This window comes from Daucus carota, chromosome 9 (assembly GCF_001625215.2).
Source record: "Daucus carota subsp. sativus chromosome 9, DH1 v3.0, whole genome shotgun sequence".
NCBI lineage: Eukaryota > Viridiplantae > Streptophyta > Magnoliopsida > Apiales > Apiaceae > Daucus > Daucus carota.
Window position 1 is genome coordinate 44,780,690 of NC_030389.2, and position 21,844 is coordinate 44,802,533.

Consider the following 21,844-nt stretch of genomic DNA (forward strand, 5'->3'; position numbering starts at 1 on the left):
ATGGATACGATTTCACGTATGAATTTTGCAAACTTGGCTTTCGAAGACTCGAACACTGGGACTAATCCTTGTGTCAAATATGTGGATTCAGATGGTACCTCATCTCCGGCTGTCAGAATTATCATCGTGTCAAACATGTTGCCCATTTATGCACAGAAGGATGGGGAGGGCTGGAGCTTTAATTACGACGAAGATTCACCTCTGTGGCAATTAAAGGATGGATTTTCACCTGATGCAATGGTTTTTTATGTTGGTTCACTAAATGCCGATATAGATGTTAATGAACAGGATGAGATTGCTCAGAGACTGCTGGATGATTTCAACTGTGTCCCCACTTTTCTTACGAATGACCTCATCGAGAAATTCTATCATGGTTTCTGCAAGCACCATCTATGGCCTATATTCCATTACATGCTCCCAATGTGCAGAAAACATGGTGACCGATTTGATTCCCGGCTGTGGCAGGCTTATAAATCTGCAAACAAAATATTTGCAGACAAAGTATTGGAAGTGGCAAATCCCGAGACTGATTATATTTGGATTCATGACTATCACCTCATGGCGGTCCCTATGTTCTTGAGAAATAAGCGCCATAGGGCCAGACTCGGATTCTTTCTCCACAGTCCATTCCCTGCATCAGAGATCTATCGAACACTTCCTGTAGGTGAAAACCTTCTGAGGAGTTTGTTGAACTGTGATCTCATCGGGTTTCATACTTTTGATTATGCTCGCCACTTCCTCTCATGTTGTAGTCGAATGCTGGGACTGGACTACGAGTCCAAACGAGGACAGATTGGGCTGGATTATAGTGGTCGCACGGTGTATGTCAAGATCCTGCCGATAGGAATTCATTTGGGAAAAGTTGAAAATATTTTGAATCTTCCTTCTACATCAGTCAAAGTCAAGGAAATTGAAGAGCGGTTCAAGGGGAAGCATGTAATTCTTGGCGTAGACGACATGGACTTATTCAAGGGAATAAGTCTCAAGTTATTAGCATTCGAAGAACTATTGATCAAGTATGAAAACTTGAGAGAAAGTGTAGTTCTCGTTCAAATCATCAATCCTGCAAGAAGCTCAGGGAAGGACATCGAGGAAGTGAGAAGGGAGACGTATGGAGCTGCTAACAGGATTAATCAGATTTATGGTTCTTTTGGTCATCAACCAGTGATTTTAATTGATCGACCAGTTGATCAATGTGAAAAGAGTGCCTACTATGCTGCCTCGGAATGTTGCATAGTAAATGCTGTAAGAGATGGAATGAATCTAGTCCCTCACATATATATCGTTTGCAGGCAGGGCTCTACAACTATGGATGAAGCTAGGGGAATTATGTCATATTCTCCTCGAACAAGTGTGCTAATTATTTCTGAATTTATAGGATGTTCGCCATCTCTGAGTGGAGCAATAAGAATAAATCCATGGGATATTAGTTCCGTAGCTGAGGCTATGCGTTCTGCAGTCTCCATGGATGACTCCTCAAGGCAATTAAGACATGAGAAGAACTATAGCTATGTTCAATCTCATGATGTGGCCTATTGGGCTCGCAGTTTCCTGCAGAGCATGGAGAGAGCTTGTCTTGATCATTACAATCATCAATGCTGGGCTATGGGCTTGGGATTCACATTCAAGGTTGCTGCCCTCTCCCTAGGGTTTCAGAAATTGTTTTCTGAAACCATAGTTCCTGCATATAAGAGAACAACTAGGAGGGCTATATTTCTTGATTTTGATGGCACTCTTGTTCCTCATTCCTCCACGAATAAAAACCTCAGTCGTGAAGTGGTCACTGCTCTGAACACTCTGTGTGATGATCCTAAGAACACAGTGTTTATAGTTAGTGGAAGAGGGAGAAGTTCCTTGACCGAGTGGCTGGCTCCATGTGAAGGTTTAGGACTAGCTGCTGAACATGGCTACTTCATAAGGTAATTTTTTCGCAAACTTCTTAGAGACCTTTTTTAGTGGCACTTCTAAATAAATTGCCTTTGCATTGCATGCAGGTGGAACAAAACTTCTGAATGGGAATCTACTTTGGTTGTGGATCATGACTGGAAGGAGATAGTGGAACGTATAATGAATCTGTACACAGAAGCCACAGATGGTTCCACCATCGAAGTCAAGGAAAGTGCTTTGGTCTGGCACCATCAAGACGCAGATCATGAGTTCGGATCCTTGCAGGCAAAGGAGTTATCCGATCATCTAAAGCACGTCCTTGCCAACGAACCTGCAGAGGTTAAAAAGGGAAAATATATAGTCGAGGTTAAGCCCCAGGTACGCGTCTCTCTTCTCCCTATTCCGGTCTTCCCTGTGCATTGTACAATAATTTACTTAACTAGCAACCTAAAATATGTAGGATGTCAGCAAAGGCTTGGTAACACAAAAAATAATCTCGACAATGGTTGGCAATGGTGAGATCCCTGATTTCATCCTTTGCATTGGAGATGACCGGTCAGATGAAGACATGTATGAGGGTACTTTAAATATTGTTTCATCTGACATGGTCCCTGCCGCTCCGGAGACCTTTTTCTGCACTGTGGAGCAGAAGCCGAGCAAGGCAAAGTACTATGTCGACGACACTTTTGAAGTTCAGGAGCTGCTCCAGTGGCTTGCTGATGTTTCGAGTACACAGCCAAGCTCCGAAAATCCACCAACCTTTCCTTGACAGTTTCGGGTAAAATAGCAGGTTTTTCTTTGTTAAGTCAGCATCAGAGCTACTGCTAAGAATTTGTATTAATGATTGTAATTTTTATTTGGCCAAAAGCAGAAGGTTATCTAAGAACACATTTATCTGATATATGAGAAATTTGTGCCCTGCAACTTAATTAAGTCATTATCTATCACAGAATCATAAATTGGAGATTGCTTCTCCAGCTTTACATTCCTTTTCCGAATATTTAAACACATGTACGAGCTTTGTCTTTGACAAGATTCAGATTCTCGACATTATGAGAGCGAGAGAGATACCATTGAAATATTAACTCCCTGTACTATAAACCGGGAATAGTTTAGAAAATTTTACTACTTCTCCTTGTTCTAAAGCTATACTTGATACTGGATACTTGTATGTTCTTAAATACATGTTACATGTTCATTGCTAATTGTTGGTAGAAGGAGTTAATGTTTTCATTGCTACATGTTATTACAACAGACAGCTCTTTCTGTGCTACTGGCTACGTAAATGCCTGTGCTTAACCTGGTTAATATTTTCTTTTTTCTGCTAAGTAGAATGAGCCCTCTTTATTCACATAATAACATGAATAAAAATATCTTATCTCAATTATCATGTCATTTTGTGTAAAATTTTGAATCAATTTTATGCGTGTAGAATTATTCTGGTAGAAATCAGCAGCTGTCATACAATTAAGGTGACATGTCATCGAAATACAAATTACATATTTTACATACGGAAGATGCTATAATCATTTTAACCAGTGTCATCAAAGATGCTATAATATTTTAACGTTTAGGGAACGGCTATGACTCTGCTGAGTGCCGGAATATATTTTTATAGCATATTCCATAATATTATAGTGTAGAGTATCATATACCTAATACTCTTACAAGATACTGCAGTGCAGTCTCGCACCTCTTATGGCAAGGACTGAGTTGAGTTAATTTTTCATATATAGCAGGGGAAAGCTTCTTTACTGCACTGAATAGGCTGGCATGCTACTGAAAATTTCGTAGTTTGCTTTTGATTATGATAAGGACAGAAAAATGAGTTGTTCATCTGTTAATTTACGATTCCATATCGCATTGTGAATATTAATCCTTGATTTCAGGTCTCTTTCTTTTCCACAACTCGGATATTTTTCCAAATTTTAATTATGTATATGGTATGGCGAGCGCAACCACCTCACTCGTGTTGCTTTGATTATTCTGATCATATCTTTATTTTGTTTTTCAACTCATTCACAAAGCCAACTGCATAAAGTTTCAGTCTCTTCGATCTGTTATCCTTCATTCTCTAACTTGTAAATGAAGTGAGAAATTTATTTCATGATTTATTAGAGAAAAGAATAAAAGAATAAAGAATGTGTATGTCTTTCTGGGAATCACTATAATTTGTGGAACTATGAGGCATCAGAATCAGGAGTGTGTCATCTTGTGTAAAACAAGTTAAACTGCATTGTACATGGCGACCCTTGATACATTTGTCCTGAAATGCTTGACAGAGGAATAAATTCCGAAATCATACTCCATGCGTCCCTTTTTAGTTGTCACATTTCTATTTTTATTGATCAAATTGACTAATTTTTTACCAAAGATTATAAGTCATTTTTTCATTATTTTAAAATACTGAAACTTACATCTTAAAGTAGATTAAAAGTTATTTCCGGTGACATATTTTTATTTATTTTTTTAATTGATAAAATATTAATAAATTTCAATCAAACTTTGGTCGATTTGACCGGCACAAAACCATAGGTGACAACTAAAATGGGACCGAGGGAGTACCTTTTAGTGAGACAGTTCTTCGGCCACAAGTCACAATGCATTAGGTTCTTTCTTAACATCATTATTATATCTGTCTGAACTGTTCTTGAAAGTGTAAATCAGATTCAGTACGAATATAACAAGCTCATGTAAACAAAAATTTGACATAGTATTTAGAACATAAGACATTAAAATTATATTTATAATCGAAATCTGATTGGAGAACCTGGAATATCTGGTTTCTTAGATGAATACAAGGGAGAACGAGGTTGCAAGATGTGTAGGGATCAATCAACATCATGTTAAATTAGTAATTCATAGTAATAAATTATAACTGGCAATTCTTCTGATTTCAGTTATTAAATCGTTTAACTTGAATGCTGAACATATGATTCGATCATTTGAGTATCATCACGGATATATGGTTGACTAGATTTCGGTAAAATTAATGGGTTATAAGACAGAGAACAAACAACTGGTGATAATTTCAATGGCTGCAGGACATGTCTATCTTGTTTGCTCAAACGACTAATGTATAAAGGGTCTGTTTGGTGCGTGGCCATGGACACACAGTAGAAAACCCGATGTATAAATACTTGAGCCAGACAGAGTAATTTCATTAATTAAAATCTAGAGATTTCCAAAATGGGGTATGTAAGCGGAGTGAACTTTCACTTTCTCCTTTTATTGGCATATTTGGCTTTTCAAGCAATCTTAATTTCTGGATATGATAGGTCTACTTATATTGTTCACATGGACAAATCTTTGATGCCAAAGACTTTTGCTAGCCATGACATTTGGTACTCGACCACCATCAACTCTGTCAAGACTCAAGATCTTGCATCTAGTCCATCTCTGGTCTACATTTATGATCACGCGTTTCATGGCTTTTCAGCATTGCTATCGAAAAATGAATTGGAGTCGTTAAAGAAGTCTCCAGGGTTTGTTTCGGCTTACACTGACAGGAATGTCACACTTGATACCACCCATACGCCTGAGTTTCTTTCCCTTAATCCGACGACAGGTTTATGGCCGGCCTCAGATTATGGGAAGGATGTGATCATCGGTGTCATTGACACTGGTATTTGGCCTGAGAGTGCAAGCTTTAAGGACGATGGAATGTCTGAGGTTCCCTCGAGATGGAAAGGGACTTGTGAAGTTGGACAAGAGTTCAATGCTTCAAATTGTAACTTGAAGCTGATTGGAGCTAGGTACTTTAACAAGGGTGTTTTGGCTGCAAAACCTAACATTACTCTTAGTATGAATTCTGCCAGAGACACACAAGGACATGGGACACATACTTCCTCAACAACTGGTGGAAATTATGTTGAAGGGGCATCTTATTTCGGCTATGCCTCAGGAACTGCACGAGGGATGGCTCCGAAAGCAAGGCTGGCCATGTATAAGGTTATTTGGGATGAGGGACGGTATGCTTCAGATGTTCTTGCCGGTATGGATCAGGCAGTTGCAGATGGTGTTGACATCATATCAATTTCAATGGGCTTTGATAATGTGTCTTTGTATGAAGATCCTATAGCTATAGCTTCTTTTGGAGCCATGGAAAAAGGTGTGCTTGTTTCTTCTTCTGCAGGAAATGGATACCCTGATCTCGGATATCTGCATAATGGTATTCCATGGGTCTTAACAGTTGCAGCAGGCTCCATTGATCGGACACCGAGTGGGAGCTTGGTTTTGGGAAATGGATTAAGCCTCACTGGCTGGACCATGTTCCCTGCCAATGCCTTTGTAAGAGATGTCCCTCTTTTCTACAGCAAAAATGTTTCTAGTTGCTATTCTGCTGAGCAATTAGCATTAGTTCCTACTGACGCTGTTATCATTTGCGATGATGAGTACACTGCAGCTCTTGACATGTTGTCATTTGTTGCTAACTCAAACGCGGTGGCTGGCATCATTATATCTGATGATCAGTCACTATTTGAGTTTAATAAGTTTCCCTATCCTGGAGTGGTAATTAGCCCGAAGCAGGGGCGTGACGTGGTCAAGTATGCACAGACAAACTCAAAACCAACCGTTACCATCACATTTCAACAAACCTTTGTTGGCACAAAACCCGCCCCTGTAGTTGCTGCATACTCTTGTAGAGGCCCTTCATCTAGTTACCCCGGTATACTGAAGCCAGACATCATGGCACCCGGGACATTAGTCGTGGCTGCATGGACTCCAAATGTTCATTCATCTATTATTTGGCCTAATAACATAGAATTGTCTAGTGATTTCAATGCAATTACAGGAACCTCAATGGCATGTCCTCATGTATCCGGTCTTGCAGCTCTTCTAAAAGGCGCGCACCCTGAATGGAGCCCTGCAGCTATTCGTTCTGCAATGATGACCACCGCAAACCCTCTGGACAATTCACACCACCAGATTGGTGATGTTGGCACAGACTTCGATCCTGCAACTCCTCTAGCCATGGGAGCCGGTCAGGTTGATCCAAACCGCGCCCTCAATCCAGGCCTTATATACGACGCCACAACAGAGGACTATGTCAACTTGCTCTGCTCCACTAATTTCACCAGAAATCAAATCTATACCATCACAAGATCCAATTACAATTGCTCAAACCCCTCTTCTGATCTCAATTACCCATCCTTCATTACCTTGTACAATAGTACTCTACCAAGTGGTGCCATTGTAGATTATTTTACGAGGACTGTCACAAATGTTGGAGATGGTTCCGCGACTTATAAGGCCAAAGTGATCGCGCCAAAAGGTGCAGTTGTCACAGTTTCACCGGATACACTGGTTTTCGACAAGACATATGAAAAACTAAGTTACTCCCTATCCATAGCTTTTACAGGTGACAACAACGGAACCGTTAAATTTGGCTCACTTACCTGGATCGAAGACAACTCGAAATATACTGTCAGAAGTCCGATCGTGGTATCACCATATGTGAATGCCTGGGGATGAAAAATGTCAAGCTACAAGCTTTCTCTTGCATTTCAGCTTTCTCTCAGACTGTGTAACTTGTTCGCGGAGAATTAAAAGACATAAGGTTTGCGTTTCGTCTTAATAAAATCATTTGTTTGTCTAAAAAAAAAAGGCACAAGCTTGTTTTGGAGGGTGGTCATGGACTGTTTTCAGTGCAAAATGTCTGTACAATAATCGCAAAAAATGACCTCAATCTTTAAATGCGACTATTTTGTTTTCAATATATAAATGAAGTTGTTTAGTATCTCTAATCTTTGTTAAGAGCTCTACATAATTTTAGAAAGTATTATTAAGTTCTTATAGCTTATGATATTTAAGTTACAGAATTAATAAATTTAGACCAGTTGAGTTCCAAGTCTGATGTTTTCGTAATCCCGAAGTGAGCAGAGTCGAACCAGGAGTTTTCGTCACATATATTTAACGAGTTTAAATAAAATCAAAGAAATCAATCCCTTCACCCTACCTCATTCTTCGTATAGTCATATAGTATGAAATGTCGAAATTTCAAATATTGTAAAAAAACAAAACGTGTTCGAGTTTGAGTGTAAAACGTGTTCATGGTGTAGTAATTATTAGAAGGGAAAAAAAAGTTCCCTCATCATTTTATAAGATTATAAAAATATTTACAACATATCCTGGATATTCTAATGTATACCTTAAAAGATACTTACTAAAAGAAAAGAGGGGTTATTCACCTATCTAAGATTAATCATACAAGGTAACCCATTCCAACCTCTAATGTAGATGCATGAGGTACACTCAGTGCATGTGTAGATGCTCTAGAGTTCCTCCTCAAAAACTCATAACCATAATTTATTGCAAGCTTTTTCATTAGACTAGAGCCTTGCTTTGCCTTCACATAAGAATGTCCCAGTATGTAAGCCACCCCTGATTCTCTAGCTTCCATCAGGTCATGCAGCTCTGCCTCTGCTTCTCTGTCGATTTTCGGGTTTTCTGGAAGTATAAATCTTACTCTTTTTCGTGCCTTGGTCACTTCTGGAAGGTCTATACTTTTTTCCTCCGATGTGATTATTTTATCAGAATCGTCTAAGTTGTCTTCCCACATGTGTATGCCTTCTGTGCTGGTTGACGGTGTTCTGACAACCATCATTTTCTCAGTGTCATGCGCAGAGTGTTTGTCTAGGCCATTGGTGTCTGATTTTTGTGTCCTTATAAACTCGGCTATGCTGCAGAGTAGGTCTTTCTCGAATTCCATATCGTCCTTGTGGACATCGCGGTAACCGTATCGGACAATGCACCTGTATACTCTGCACTCTCTTGGGCCTATATGACCTAAGAGAAAACGTTCTCCGTGCTCGACATGAGGAACTGGTACAGATTTTACACAAAGGAAAACAAGGACTTCGTGAAAGGCTGGGAGGTTGGTGACAAAGTGGGAGAATATTGCTGGAATTCCGGACACAAGCTCGGTGTGAATTAGACCAATACCAGGCACTCGGACAATGCCAAGGCTGGGTCCTAAGCTAAGCAGCCAATCAACAGAGACCTTGTTCTGGAGGTCAAACTCATACTTCTTAAGTGTTCCGTAGTGCCAGACATACATCACTATCATAAAGATGAGTGCAAGTGCAATTGGAACCCAGGCCCCTTCGAGAAATTTGATGAGAGAAGCAGCAAAGTAAAGAGCTTCAATTGTCCCGAAAAAGCACACAAAGCAAATTGCACGAAAGATGCTCTGGTGCCAGCATAAGACCATAACTACAGACATTAAGCAGGTTGTGACCAACATAACGGTGATGACTGCCAAACCTAAACCCCAAAAATTTAAGACTATGTCACTGGAAAAAGAAAATCATAATGGCTCCAGAGACAAACTGGAGATATTTCACCAACATAAAGAGAATATTTCAACTTTTTTGCTAAGCCATTATGTAAATGCTACACTGTTAGCAAAAAGTATACCGCTAGACAAGTTTCATACCTGAAGCATTTCCTAAGCGTCTCGTGTCTCTGAAACCAATTGTAACAGCCAAGCATAGAATCATCAATATCCAGTTGATCTCGGGAATGTAGATTTGGCCATGAATGCTGGTTGACGTGTGGACTACTTTAACTCTGGAAAAGCAGCCGAGAGAAGAACACTGATTGATGATTGAAAAAGTTCCTGTAATAATTGCTTGACTACCCACTACTGCAGCTAGAACGGCAATAACCACAACCGGTAATTTTATTCTGTCTGTAATTAATGTGAGAGATATTAAATTAATTGAAAAGAAGATACCACTTCAATGCAACAGTTAAAGGAAATCTTGAAAAACTTACCAGGAACAGAAACATAAAATCCTACATCATAGTCATTCGCACTCATATGATGCCGAGATAAGTAAGCAGCTTGCCCCATATACGCAAGAATCAGAGATGGATAAACAAATGTTGTGAAAGCAATCTGCAAACACGAATTACGTTAGGAAGCTGCTGCTTCATAGTTACTTCAAATATAAATGAAGAAAGCTTTAACTCATAGAAAAAAGTAGATATAAAGCTAAATTTAAGTGTAACTACCACTAAACTCTAGACGAGGATGTAGGATAGTATGCAATTGAATCGATAGATATGAGTCTAAATTCGTGTATCTATATCATAGAAATGCAGCAGGCAACAGGTAAGCTAAAACGAGCAAGTCATTATTTAACAGTTATTATACAGGGAAACAATGCATAGTGAGTTAGTGTGTGTGTGCCCAAACAAAAGTTCATACTCAATAATTTCAACATTGAGTTGACCGTACAATGATTTAACTGTACCTACCAATTCAATCTTTCTGTGACAAGCTAGAAATTTATGACTATTCCTTCAACGCTAAAACTTACATCAGGTAAGTGTATATAGAGCGTTTTATCAAAACAATGCTACCATGCAAATTTAAAAAATGATGTATAAAATGGAGTAAAATATTTGAACCATTCTAAACCATTGCATGTTTTACGTAGTAGCCTTATATTATCACGATTTCGATAAGAGATAGGTAGTATGTGTTATAGGATAATAGAGGGCACCAACCAAAACACAGGATGTAGAAAAAACATTAGTGAAGCCTAGAGTATTAATTTTACTAGAAACTTATAAAATTCCTGTGAAAGCTTCTTTCTGCAAGGTCCTTGGAAATATATCAATTTCCTTGCAATAACACTTATCCCAGAAAGAGATTGCATATTAATTTGAACTATAAGCAGATGTAAAGTAACAGGGAAGCAAAAGAAATACCTTAATTGACAACTGTGAGAAGTGTCCTAGGTCAGCAAACATAGCTTCTGAACCTGCATAAATGTTGTGAAGTGTAAAAATCCAGGTAAAGAAATAGTTAATTGATGTGGTACTAAATAGAAATACGATACAAGGTGTTAAACTTGCCTGTTATGCATAGCAAGATCCCGCCCAAGGACATCCACCCTCTTCTTTGCGTTTTTTTCAAAAAATTATACATATAATATGGGGAGAGTGCTTTGTAGACATGAGGATTCCAGTGAAAGATGTTATATAAACCAATGGAACTGATGGTGAAAAGCCATAGTATGACAACAGGTGCAAATAGGAATCCAACCCTGTGGGTGCCATAATGTTGAAGGGCAAATAAACCAATCAGAATAATACACGCTATTGGTACTTCAACATCTGCAAAATTTAAACTGTTTCAGAAGGTCGCAATACAAGTAATCTAGAAATTTTAAAAATAATCAGTAACTGTAACCTCCCTTTCATCATCCATTCCCTACCTAAATTACATTATTACAATATTACTACATATTACTGGTCTTGGTAATTTTTACTATTTACTTTAGTAGCCTTTACATGCACAAGTTCGTAATTAGTGTCCCACACACTAACAAGTTGCAGAGGAACCTGATAACTTAATAAGACGATGTAAATCCTCATAATAGCTAGCTAATGATACTAATGTGCCTTAAATTTGTGAGGTTCCTTGAGGCTATACAAATCAAAACTCATTCAAAGATAAACAACCTTCTAATTAAAGTAGCAACATATTGAATTACTTTGGATTTTTTTCACTTAAGATCAAAATGCAAGCACATACTTCTGAAAGTCATTATGAAAAGAAACATGGATTTCGACCTAGACAAACACATATATGAAATCAAGAGCTCAGAAAAAATTTCTCAAATATATTCGAATTAGCAAGCAAAGATATATAATGATCAATACATCAGATATTAGGCACAAATAATATAAAAACTATATATTTCATCCATTAAAGAGATAAAAGATTGAGTCTTACATTTGTGGTGCTCTTTGGGCATAGCCAGTTGTTCAACGCCAGATACAGCAGAAAAGACTACACAAACAATTAAATATATTCAATTTTTTAGTCTTCTTAGACAACGACGAGAACACAAAATATGAAAGAAATTTGCGAACAAGAAGCTTACCAGAAATTGCTGGCGTAAGAATCCCATCTCCGATAACCATACAAGCTCCGATCAGTGCCAATATGAGCAAAATCCTCTGCAACACTCTATGCTTCTCCAAAATTGATTTTAGCATCGACCCAAATTTACTCGGGTCAGGATCAACACTAATTTCTTTCTTATATGACGATAATTCTTCATCTGCTAATTGATTATTAGGCAGTGAACTCACCCTAGCATGCCTACACAACAGCGAATAAAGCGCAAATGTCCCTCCCTCTCCATTATCATCAGCTTTCAACACTATAAACACATACTTAATCAAAGGCACTAAAGTAATTGTCCAAAACACAAAAGACAAAACTCCATAAATTTCCTCATTTGTTTCTGAATGATCAATGTCCTCAGCAAAAGTACTCTTGAACACATACAAAGGAGAAGTACTCAAATCACCATAAACAATTCCTAAACTCTGATAAGCCAATGTCAAAACTGCCCTCCAAGATTCTCTCTACAAAACACATAACAAAAGTACAAAACACAATTTTTCATCAAAAAAACCAAATGGGCTTCTTGCAAACAACCTTAAAAACACATATTCCAGTGATTAAGACAACTACAACTTACCTTAACAAGATTCTTGTAAGTCCCTGTCTCAAGATCCATGCTAGCCCATTCAACAAAGACCCTCTTGAAGTCTTGCAAAACTAAGAACTTCCCTGGAAATATTTACGCACATCATCAAAATATTAGACACAAAAGTCTATATATACACACAAGCAAAAAGTGGGAGAAAACTAAAAGTAACAGTTGAACAAACATATAGAAAACTAACCAAACTAGAAAATGCCACACAGTTCGTGTGTGAGTTACCGTGGACTGACATTTCAAGTTTGAATATTTGAGTATATATAGATCACCAAACAAAAAAAAAAGAAAAAAAAAGTTTTCAGTTACAAATTAATAAAATATTACTCTTATTATCTTATAGTCTAACTCCATATTTAAATAAAATGGTTTCGTTTGGAAATATTTGTACACGTGTATGAAAAATCTGGGAAGGAAAAGGTGGATATGCAAAACAGCAAAAGTGTCGGGAAAAAAGTCGAATTTATTATCATTGATTTAATTTTTGTTATTTATTTGAATTTTTTAATTTTATGATTTATATGTAGTTAATTATTTCTTCTATTTTCAAATAATTGATATTTAACGTTTTTTTATTCATATTAGCATTCACCGTACATCTAAATTATTTTTTGAAATTGCGATTTTTGTATAAAATTCTTAAATTTATACTTCAATTCATTAAAAAAAACTAATACAACACGCATTTCAATACTCTTATAAAATATAATTTTATAACTTATTTTTGAGATTTTTTTTTCTGTATAAAAATATAACATCCAAATTTTAATTCAGTTAAAAAAATTTTAAAAAAAATAACACATCTATATTTTCCAGGAGTATTAAATTTCGTGCGGCGACAAATTATTTCAGATTTCCTCAAAATTCTCAAAACAGTAGATATAGCAGGGTCAGTAATTACCGTCATTTGTGGGGAGTGAACGTAATGGAGGTGAAAATGGTTGTACTTTTAAGTCATTAACAGTTTGATTACAATAATTTCTTGATAAGATAAAATTAATTGATGTGATATTGTAAACTTCTTATAAGCTGTGGACGTGGTCCGTAATATACTCGCAACTACTTATAATTATTTTTACAATAAATGAGTGGTTTGGAATATATGAATTGAAACGTTACCAAATTGAAAGGAAGTCGTGGCTCTGTTTACGACCGAGTCAATATTGGGATATTAAAAAAAATAAATTGTTCATTTACATTTACAATAATAGTAATAATAATAATAAACCGATTGAGAAGTAATTAAAAAGATTGGTCGGATTAAAAATCAGATATTCTATGATACCATACTAATTTTAATATATTATTTTAATTTACTATATAATAGAGTATATTATTTAAAAAGAATTACAGTGATTAATCGTATTTTAAAAAATAAACCGATCTGCTACAGATTAATTGAAAATTAATCGAACGAATTTTTGAAGATTTTTAAAATCATATATATAATTATTTAAATACTGATCACGTTATACATAAGTCAATTAGACACAAAATCAAAACGAATGTCGTAGTCATCAGATTTTTAATGTTGTTTATTGTCGGTACCGAATGACAAATTCGATTTGTGTAATTGACTAATGCAGCACTAGTCAAAAGTTCCAAAGACTTTCTCAAGGCGGCTAAATCTAGTTAGTTGACAAACTAGGCCGAAATATCAAACTGTTCATATCGGTGTTTCCCATCAGATATTAGCTACGGAGTGTTTAGTTTGATAATCATAGTCAAAGATCCTTAATAAGCATTCTTATTGTGACAAAACGGTTACTTTTCATCAAATGTTAACTCAACCTCAGCATTGTGTCTCCAATTACTACCAAACAAACTATTACCACTGGTCAAATGTTTGTTGTTTTTGTCAAGTAAAAATAAAATTTTATTATTCGACTAATTTTGTTACGTATACATCATAATTTTGAATTATTAATTTAGTTGGATAATCTTCGCAATATACTTTAATGATTCAACTTTTAAAATCAGACTAATTGCTATATATTTTCTGGAACTTTATAATATATTTTATAATTTTGACATTATTATATTATTTTAATATATGTTCTTCGTTAATATCTCGAGAGTGCCTGCGTTGATTAATTTTGATTCATATTTTTTAGAGTACTAACATAGCCTAAATCGTAATTCTAAAAATTCCCGCTTCGACCGACTAATCCTGTGGCTCCCATGTTCGACTTTTAAAATCTGATTGGTCGCTATAAATTTTTAAAATGATATACTTTCTTATATGATATGTTATATATGTAAATTAAATTAATATATTAAATATATTATAATATTATAAAATATTTAATCTTTAATCCGATCATCAGATTAATCTCTAATCAACATCTTCACCCGTTAATCTCGATTTTCAATTTTGACATGCCTAAAGAGCAAAAGACTATTTATTTTACCATCAACGAATAAGCACATAGTTAAGACGGACAATCTAGGTTACAAAGTCATCCTACTTTTAAAAATTAACAAAAACTTACTTTATACATCTAAAATTAACTAATATTCAATTAATTCTAAACTTAATTTAACTCCTGCTAGCTCCGGTACCCAACCACTTATACATCTCAAATCCTTGCCCATAATTTGTTAATTATAAGGCCCATCGCCCATCGAAACAGAAACGCAGTTTTAACCAGCTAATTGAGGCAACATTTTACTTTTGATTTCCACTTAATCATTAAATAATAGCAAGTACTTTAACAAGCTTGAAAGAAAGTGACAAGGTTATGGCGCGCACGCCAAATGACATATAATTTAAGTGGATTAAACGGAGAAAGTGAACGATGAGCAATAATAAATAGACATATAACGAATTAATTAATGTTGTTAGTTAGGCGACCAACCTATTAACAAAAGATAACATTAACAACATTGCTGTAAAGTGTAAAATTAGTACATATACGAGTTAAAAATGGTGGGTTAATGTTAATGGAGCATTGCCGAATGATTTAGAAAATGTGGGCGACTCGAACATAACTTACAGGTGTGTTTAGCTAACATCTCACCAGGTGAATACCACCTTATCTTTGACGACTGATTTTACTAAGTAAGTTGATGAAAAATGTAAGTCGGCTTAAAATCAGAAATAAATTAGAAATTAATTTAAAATTAGAAGTCAGTTTGAAGCACTTTTTTCAGTGACTAAATTTTTTTGAACTTTTTTATAATAAAAGTTACTCATAGGTCATAAGTTACTCATAAATCACTTTTATTTTTATTATTATATTTTTAATAAGTCATTAATAAATCAGTATTATCAAAACAGACATTTTAAACTCTCAGCTTATCAAATAAGTCACGTTCTGGGTTATATTTCAGAAATCATTTTTTTTAAAAAGAATGTATATATATTTATATTTATTCATAATAATTTTAATGAAGTAAGGTCAAGAATGAATGCCAAATAAATAATAATAATTTTTTAATGACATTGGAACAAAGTGTAAGAGGTCATTTGTTGAGTAGTGTCATTGTGTATGACAATTTCTTAATTATTAATATATCTCGCTGGTTTGGTAGGCAGAGTCACTTACTCACTTTCTTATGTGAAAGTTTAATCCTGCTATTTGTTCGTGGAAATACTTGGCTTTCAGCATTAGCATGCAAAAATCGACACTTGATTTACTAATGTCATTACAAAGTGATTTGTAATGTGGTTAAACTAAACATTGTAATCATCATAAAACTGAATCTCGATTTAACTAATCTTGTCAAAAATATAACATTGTGTTCAAATGACAAAACAATAGGGATCGAAACTATCCCATAACATCAAATATAAGATGATACACTAATCCTTATATTGTCCGGAACAGTATTATACTCTAATCAAAACTACTAATAACGCTTAGGTTTTGAACCTTGATACTGTTATCATTGATCAGGCATATAAAGATTTCTCAACTCCTGCATCTTCAAAAGTCTGATATTTTTCTCATTTAGCTATTCCCTCGATTACTTTCTTAGCAAAAGATGGCAAACAGAAAGCAGCCTCGTGAATCTGGTAAAAGGACATCATTAGTAAAATGTGAAGACGATGAGCACAAATAAATGTTGGATACACAAATTTAGAAATCTGAAAAGAAAGGGCGTACTTCTGAGTTGTAGAATTTCAGAGGCCGGTCTGATTTGCTATCGTCTATTGGGTTCACTGGGTGCTTAAAATCAACTGGAGTCCCCTCCGTAGAACAGAGCATAAAACCAATAACACCGCTGAAAATATATCAGAAGAAATTTTTTTGTAAACATATGAAAGACACAAGTCACAGCATTAAGTTTCAACTACCTAACTAAGAATAAGTTACAAATAAGAAAAGAATCAAGTGCACACCTTGGGTATGTAGGAACCGTAGTCCAAGCATAGTTGACCGACCCTTTAAATATGTGGCGACAGTTTGCCACAATATCTTCTATGATGTGCATGTGAAGCCAGATACTTTCAGCTTGTGTGCACACAACTCCTCCAGGACGAAGAGCCTTAGCTACAGACTCAAAGAAAGGCTTTTCAAAGAGTTCTTGTGCTGGACCTGAGCAAAAAAAGATAATCAAACTAAGGAATCATCACATTTCTAATAAATTGCATCAATCATTTTATATGATGCAGTTCTTGCATGCATCACGCAATTTGTTACCTATAGGGTCAGAAGAGTCCACTATCACCGCATCATAGGTCCCTTCAGGAACAGCCTTCAGAAATGCAACGCCTACAGGTTTAACAAAGCCCAAAACATTTTACAATCTTAGGAAGAAAGATTAGGAAAATAAAACAATGATAGCCAAAAAAAAATATCGCATATACCATCTCCAATATGGAGATTTACACGTGGATCTTCATATCCAACAGCTACATCAGGGAAGTATTGTTTTGAAACCTAAAGAGGCAAATAACAGTTAGTAATTTACATTAATATATTATGAGAAGATTTGTCCTGCAGCAAGCATCATCCTTTAAAACTAAAAGACCAAAATAAAAAAATAAAAAAAAATAAAAAAGAGCATGACAACTCACATCAACAACCATCTTATCAATCTCACATATATCTATCTGCTCAACAGTAGAATGACGTGCAACCTCACGTAGGACACCGCCATCCCCTCCTCCAATAACCAAAACCTGTATGCCGAGAATATAAATAGTGAATGCACGATACACAGATAGTGAAACACACAAGAATACGGAGATAATATGTTTGTACTTTGTATATTTGTAAAAGACCTCGTCTCCTCTAGTCCTCTGTAATAGCACACTAATACATATTCCGTGTCCAATTTTTTTAAATCTTAGGCATTATTTGGAAGAGCACAATGGTTGTGAATAATTTATGGAAAATAGTTATGTCCGAATGCCAAATTACAATTATCAGGACGATCATGATATTGTATTTAGTTATACTGCAAAGTGAATTGTAATTATGAGGATCAGAATTAAGACCTTCTTTGGATTTGGAATTGAGCAAAGGGGCAAATGAGTGATCATTTCTTGATAAGCACATTCATCCCTTTCTGTAAGTTGAATTACTCCATCCAATACAAGAACCTTTCCGTATGTTGAAGACTGCAGTAGGAAGATTAGGCATCATAAAGTAACAAATTACAGACAACTCCAATAAAAATATTAAGGTTGACAATAGAAAAACTTGACCTTTTGGACAAGGACCGGTAGATTTTACTATAGGTGAACAGTAAAGAATACCGAAATACCTGAAAGACCATGACATTCTGGTAGTCAGACTTTCCCTGAAACAAGACCTTCTCCACCTTCAATGAGTGTGCTTCGCCTGCAGATATCCATGAAAGGTCATCAATCCAAATTATACAATATATATATGAACTGCTAAGAACCAGCTATTCATGGGAAAATCACATTAAAAGACACAGTTTTGTGCAAGTGAATGAATTGAAAAGGAAGGCTGAACAATGATATTCATCAGTGCAGAAGTTATTTAATACTGGATTCATGTCTACTCCACTGAGTCAACATCAATTATTACTTGGTTATCCAAATCAATGAATGCCACATGTTGCAGATGACAAAAAATGAAATATGTAGCTTCTCATCTATTATAAATATTATTTTGGATAGGTTTGGAACCTCCCCTCTATTATCAAGACTCAAGTGAACTGAACAAAAGAGACGGATTTCAAGAAGTGAAGTCAACTAAAGCCCTAAAGCTCCGCTGCTTTAGTTAGGTACATATGCACCCAATATAGCACACTACTTGCAAGAAATTTACCTTTTAACATCAAACCATTACAATTCATATTAATTAATTATCCCATTCAGGAACAAGAAAGTTGCGCTTCACCGTAAGAGGGACTTTATGCAGTAAACTGAGTTTTTTGTTCAAACTATTCTTTTATACAGCTCACTACATAAGATATCACCGCCTTTCTTTTTCAAATAGACCCTATAAAGTACAGGAAAGGCCTAATTTAATCTACAAAAAGAGAACCATACAATATTACTGTAAAATATGATAATATGAAACTAAAATAGAAATGCACTTTCATAAAATATCGGAATTTAAAGTACAATATTAGTGCACTACTGCACTCTACTTGACTACCTGTCCCTTAATGATACTCCAGCAATTAGACACTACTTCTAAAACAATACTAAATGCAAAAAAAAAAAAAAAAGAATAAAAAATTCGATCACTTCCTGAAAAATACATTTGGACGTATGACAACAGACGATGCCCTCTATTCAAATTTCTCCGCAATCCATTTATTTCATCCTTGAACTTAAGATTTTATTATCTTCTGTGTGTAAAACCAAAACTTGAAGATAACCAAGCAATGCAAGTTACCCAAAATTAAAAATAAAGATACTCCATGTACATATATGTGCATTTCAGGCAAGCACAAAGAGCAACCTCCAGTGCAACATAGCAATCATCTCCAGGCTAATTACACATGCAGTATAAAATTAGAGGTAATTGCATATCGCACCCCCTAACTATCGTTCAAAAACGATATTGTACCCATACTTTGAGAAACTCAACTCGCACCCCTTATCTTTACAGTTCAAGCCCGAGATGCACCCCTCTGCCGTTAACGCCGTTAACTCCGTTAAGTCATTATACAAGTAATTGCAAATCGGACCCCCTAACTTACGTTCAAAAACGATATTGTGCCCATACTTTTGGAAACTCAAATCGCACCACCTATTTTTACATTTCAAGAACGATACGCACCCCCCCGGTTAACTTCCAATTAAAATACTTCATCCGTCTCAATTTACATGTCCCTTTTGTTTTTCGAGGAGTCAATTTGACTAATTTTTGACCAACTATTAGAAAATATTTATTTATTATTTTAGGAAATAGAAAGTTATATATTAAAATAGACTAAATTTACCTAAAATATACACTTACACTATTTTAAATATAAACAATATATATTATGTGATATTAATTATAAATAATACTTAAATTTATATAAATTTATATATTTTAAGGGGTGCGATATGCAATTACCTCTATATTTTATTCAATATATAAATTTATGTATTATTTATAATAAATATCACATAATATTTATTTATATATATAAAATAGTGTGTATTTTAAGTACTTAATATCACATAATATTTATCTATATCTATTTTAAAATCATTTGATATGTAAAATCATTTTGACTTGGGGATAGCTTAATTAAACAAAAATTTAAAAAAAATATCATCAAAAAGTAAATCCAGTCTATTTTAATATGTAACCTTCTATTTTCTAAAATAATAAATAAATATTTTCTCATAGTTGGTCAAAAATTAGTCAATTTGACTCCTCGAACAGCAAAAAGGACATGTAAATTGAGACGGAGGGAGTATTTTAACGGAATTTAACGGAAGTTAACGGAATTTAACGGAGGGGGTGCATATCGTTATTGAAATGTAAAGATAAGGGGTGCGAGTTGAGTTTTTCAAAGTATAGGTACAATATCGTTTTTGAACGATAGTTAGGAGGTGCGATATGCAATTACCTCATAAAATTATTACTGAGAATAGCAACCAGTGGTTTCAAACTAAACCAATAAAAAACCCACCTTTGTAAAATCCAAAGCCACCCCAATAACAGAAAAATCATTACTTCAAAGAGCACTTTTACAGAATAATTATCAGTTCGAAGAGAAACCCAAAATTCAAAGAGAAAACCCCATAAAGAACCTACCTTTGTATATAACAATCGGAAGCCACCTTGAAAACAACAAACTCACCACCTCAAAGAACACATAATTTTAAAAAAATACACAGAAAGAACCCACCTGTATAACAATCCAAAGCCACCCCAAAAACAGAAAAATCATCACTTCAAAGACCAACACATAATTTCATATAAATCCTATAAAAAGCCCATCTTTATAGCAATCAAAGCCACCCCAATAACACCCCAATAACCAAAAAAATAGTGATATCACCTCAAGCAGCACATATTTTCAAAAATTACCCAGCAACGAAACCTACTACTAAACAATCCAAAGCAAACCCAATAAGAACAAAAATCATTACTTCAATGAACAACCCATAATTTCTAAAACCACAAAACCCAATAAAGATTCCACCTTTACAACAATCCAAAACCACCCAAATAACAAAAAAAACACCACTACAAAGAACAACCCATAGCTTCAACAAACACCCAAAAAAGACTCAACCTTTACAACAATCCAAACCCTTCAATATATAAACACAGAATACCAATTACACATACATAAAAAAGGGTCTTATAAGCACTAAGAAAAAGAACAAACCAGGCCACATTGGACTAATCTCAGAAAACCAGCCAGGAATAACAGAGGAGATACTGTACTCTGCATCTTTCTCATTGGTCTTGACCTCTTGTAAAACCACAATCTCTTCTTCACCATCTCTAGGCCTTTTCACAGGCATGTCTTTGGGAACTGAGATAACAATGCTCTCTTCTGCCATTTTTCACAAAACCCTTGTTACAAAAGACCTAAATAATAGACAGAGGCTGTGAAGAGTGAAGAGGGAGAGACCACACGATTATATATAGAGAATTATAGATACAATGTTGTGTATGTATATATTTTTATTTTTTTTAATTGTTGGGGATATGGAGAAAGTGGAAAGAATAAATTTGTGAGAGAAAGTGGAAAAAGAAAGGGGAGGTATCGTATCGGATTCTGTTGACTCGCTTTTATGAAAAAAAAAAATATTTTTGAGAATTTTGGATTTTTGTGTTTTGTTGCTTTCTTGTTATGGAATAAGTTGAAGCATTTGTCTTTTATTATATTTCGAATTTTTTGGGGAAAAATTTTGAGTTTGTATGATTGATCAGAAATTATCCTATTAAAATTATGAATTTATTGAAATTTATAATATATAATATTATTCATATAAAAGCGTACATGTCTCGAATGAAAGCTTACCTAGAATGAATATGACATCCATT

General features: G+C 35.1%; 4 protein-coding genes across 4 annotated transcripts; 2 read left to right on the plus strand and 2 right to left on the minus strand.

Annotated features, from left to right (window-relative positions):
• Positions 1-2,656, plus strand: LOC108201726 (probable alpha,alpha-trehalose-phosphate synthase [UDP-forming] 9). Its single transcript, XM_017370012.1, has 3 exons — positions 1-1,919; positions 1,995-2,265; positions 2,348-2,656. The coding sequence occupies exons 1-3, from the start codon at positions 1-3 to the stop codon at positions 2,654-2,656; spliced, it is 2,499 nt and encodes an 832-aa protein (XP_017225501.1).
• A 2,357-nt stretch (positions 2,657-5,013) lies between these two features.
• Positions 5,014-7,494, plus strand: LOC108201727 (subtilisin-like protease SBT3). Its single transcript, XM_017370013.2, has one exon. The coding sequence runs from the start codon at positions 5,077-5,079 to the stop codon at positions 7,360-7,362; it is 2,286 nt and encodes a 761-aa protein (XP_017225502.1). The 5' UTR covers positions 5,014-5,076; the 3' UTR covers positions 7,363-7,494.
• Positions 7,495-8,023: 529 nt separating this feature from the next.
• LOC108200779 (potassium transporter 6) lies at positions 8,024-12,714 on the minus strand. The gene is made up of 9 exons (XM_017369029.2): positions 12,604-12,714; positions 12,396-12,487; positions 11,790-12,279; positions 11,639-11,695; positions 10,756-11,016; positions 10,609-10,661; positions 9,667-9,790; positions 9,326-9,580; positions 8,024-9,153 (listed from the first exon to the last, which is right to left on the minus strand). The coding sequence occupies exons 2-9, from the start codon at positions 12,432-12,434 to the stop codon at positions 8,093-8,095; spliced, it is 2,340 nt and encodes a 779-aa protein (XP_017224518.1). The 5' UTR covers positions 12,435-12,487; positions 12,604-12,714; the 3' UTR covers positions 8,024-8,092.
• Positions 12,715-16,108: 3,394 nt separating this feature from the next.
• On the minus strand, positions 16,109-21,496 carry LOC108203078 (spermidine synthase 1). Its single transcript, XM_017371797.2, has 9 exons — positions 21,180-21,496; positions 18,132-18,208; positions 17,863-17,985; positions 17,440-17,544; positions 17,230-17,302; positions 17,063-17,134; positions 16,762-16,957; positions 16,526-16,643; positions 16,109-16,431 (listed from the first exon to the last, which is right to left on the minus strand). The coding sequence occupies exons 1-9, from the start codon at positions 21,355-21,357 to the stop codon at positions 16,366-16,368; spliced, it is 1,008 nt and encodes a 335-aa protein (XP_017227286.1). The 5' UTR covers positions 21,358-21,496; the 3' UTR covers positions 16,109-16,365.
• Positions 21,497-21,844: the final 348 nt, after the last annotated feature.

Excerpts from the sequence above, each read along its gene's own strand:
- LOC108201726 (XM_017370012.1), top strand. The coding sequence starts at position 1 with ATGGATACGATTTCACGTATGAATTTTGCAAACTTGGCTTTCGAAGAC. Across the intron at positions 1,920-1,994 it reads GAACATGGCTACTTCATAAG|GTGGAACAAAACTTCTGAAT; the intron begins GTAATTTTTTCG and ends CATTGCATGCAG. Across the intron at positions 2,266-2,347 it reads TAGTCGAGGTTAAGCCCCAG|GATGTCAGCAAAGGCTTGGT; the intron begins GTACGCGTCTCT and ends TAAAATATGTAG.
- LOC108201727 (XM_017370013.2), top strand. The coding sequence starts at position 5,077 with ATGGGGTATGTAAGCGGAGTGAACTTTCACTTTCTCCTTTTATTGGCA.
- LOC108200779 (XM_017369029.2), bottom strand. The coding sequence starts at position 12,434 with ATGGATCTTGAGACAGGGACTTACAAGAATCTTGTTAAG. Across the intron at positions 11,696-11,789 it reads TCTTACGCCAGCAATTTCTG|TCTTTTCTGCTGTATCTGGC; the intron begins GTAAGCTTCTTG and ends TTGTTTGTGTAG. Across the intron at positions 9,791-10,608 it reads TCTCACAGTTGTCAATTAAG|ATTGCTTTCACAACATTTGT; the intron begins GTATTTCTTTTG and ends TCGTGTTTGCAG.
- LOC108203078 (XM_017371797.2), bottom strand. The coding sequence starts at position 21,357 with ATGGCAGAAGAGAGCATTGTTATCTCAGTTCCCAAAGACATGCCTGTG. Across the intron at positions 17,986-18,131 it reads AGAATGTCATGGTCTTTCAG|TCTTCAACATACGGAAAGGT; the intron begins GTATTTCGGTAT and ends TTCCTACTGCAG. Across the intron at positions 17,545-17,862 it reads CAATTCCAAATCCAAAGAAG|GTTTTGGTTATTGGAGGAGG; the intron begins GTCTTAATTCTG and ends CTCGGCATACAG.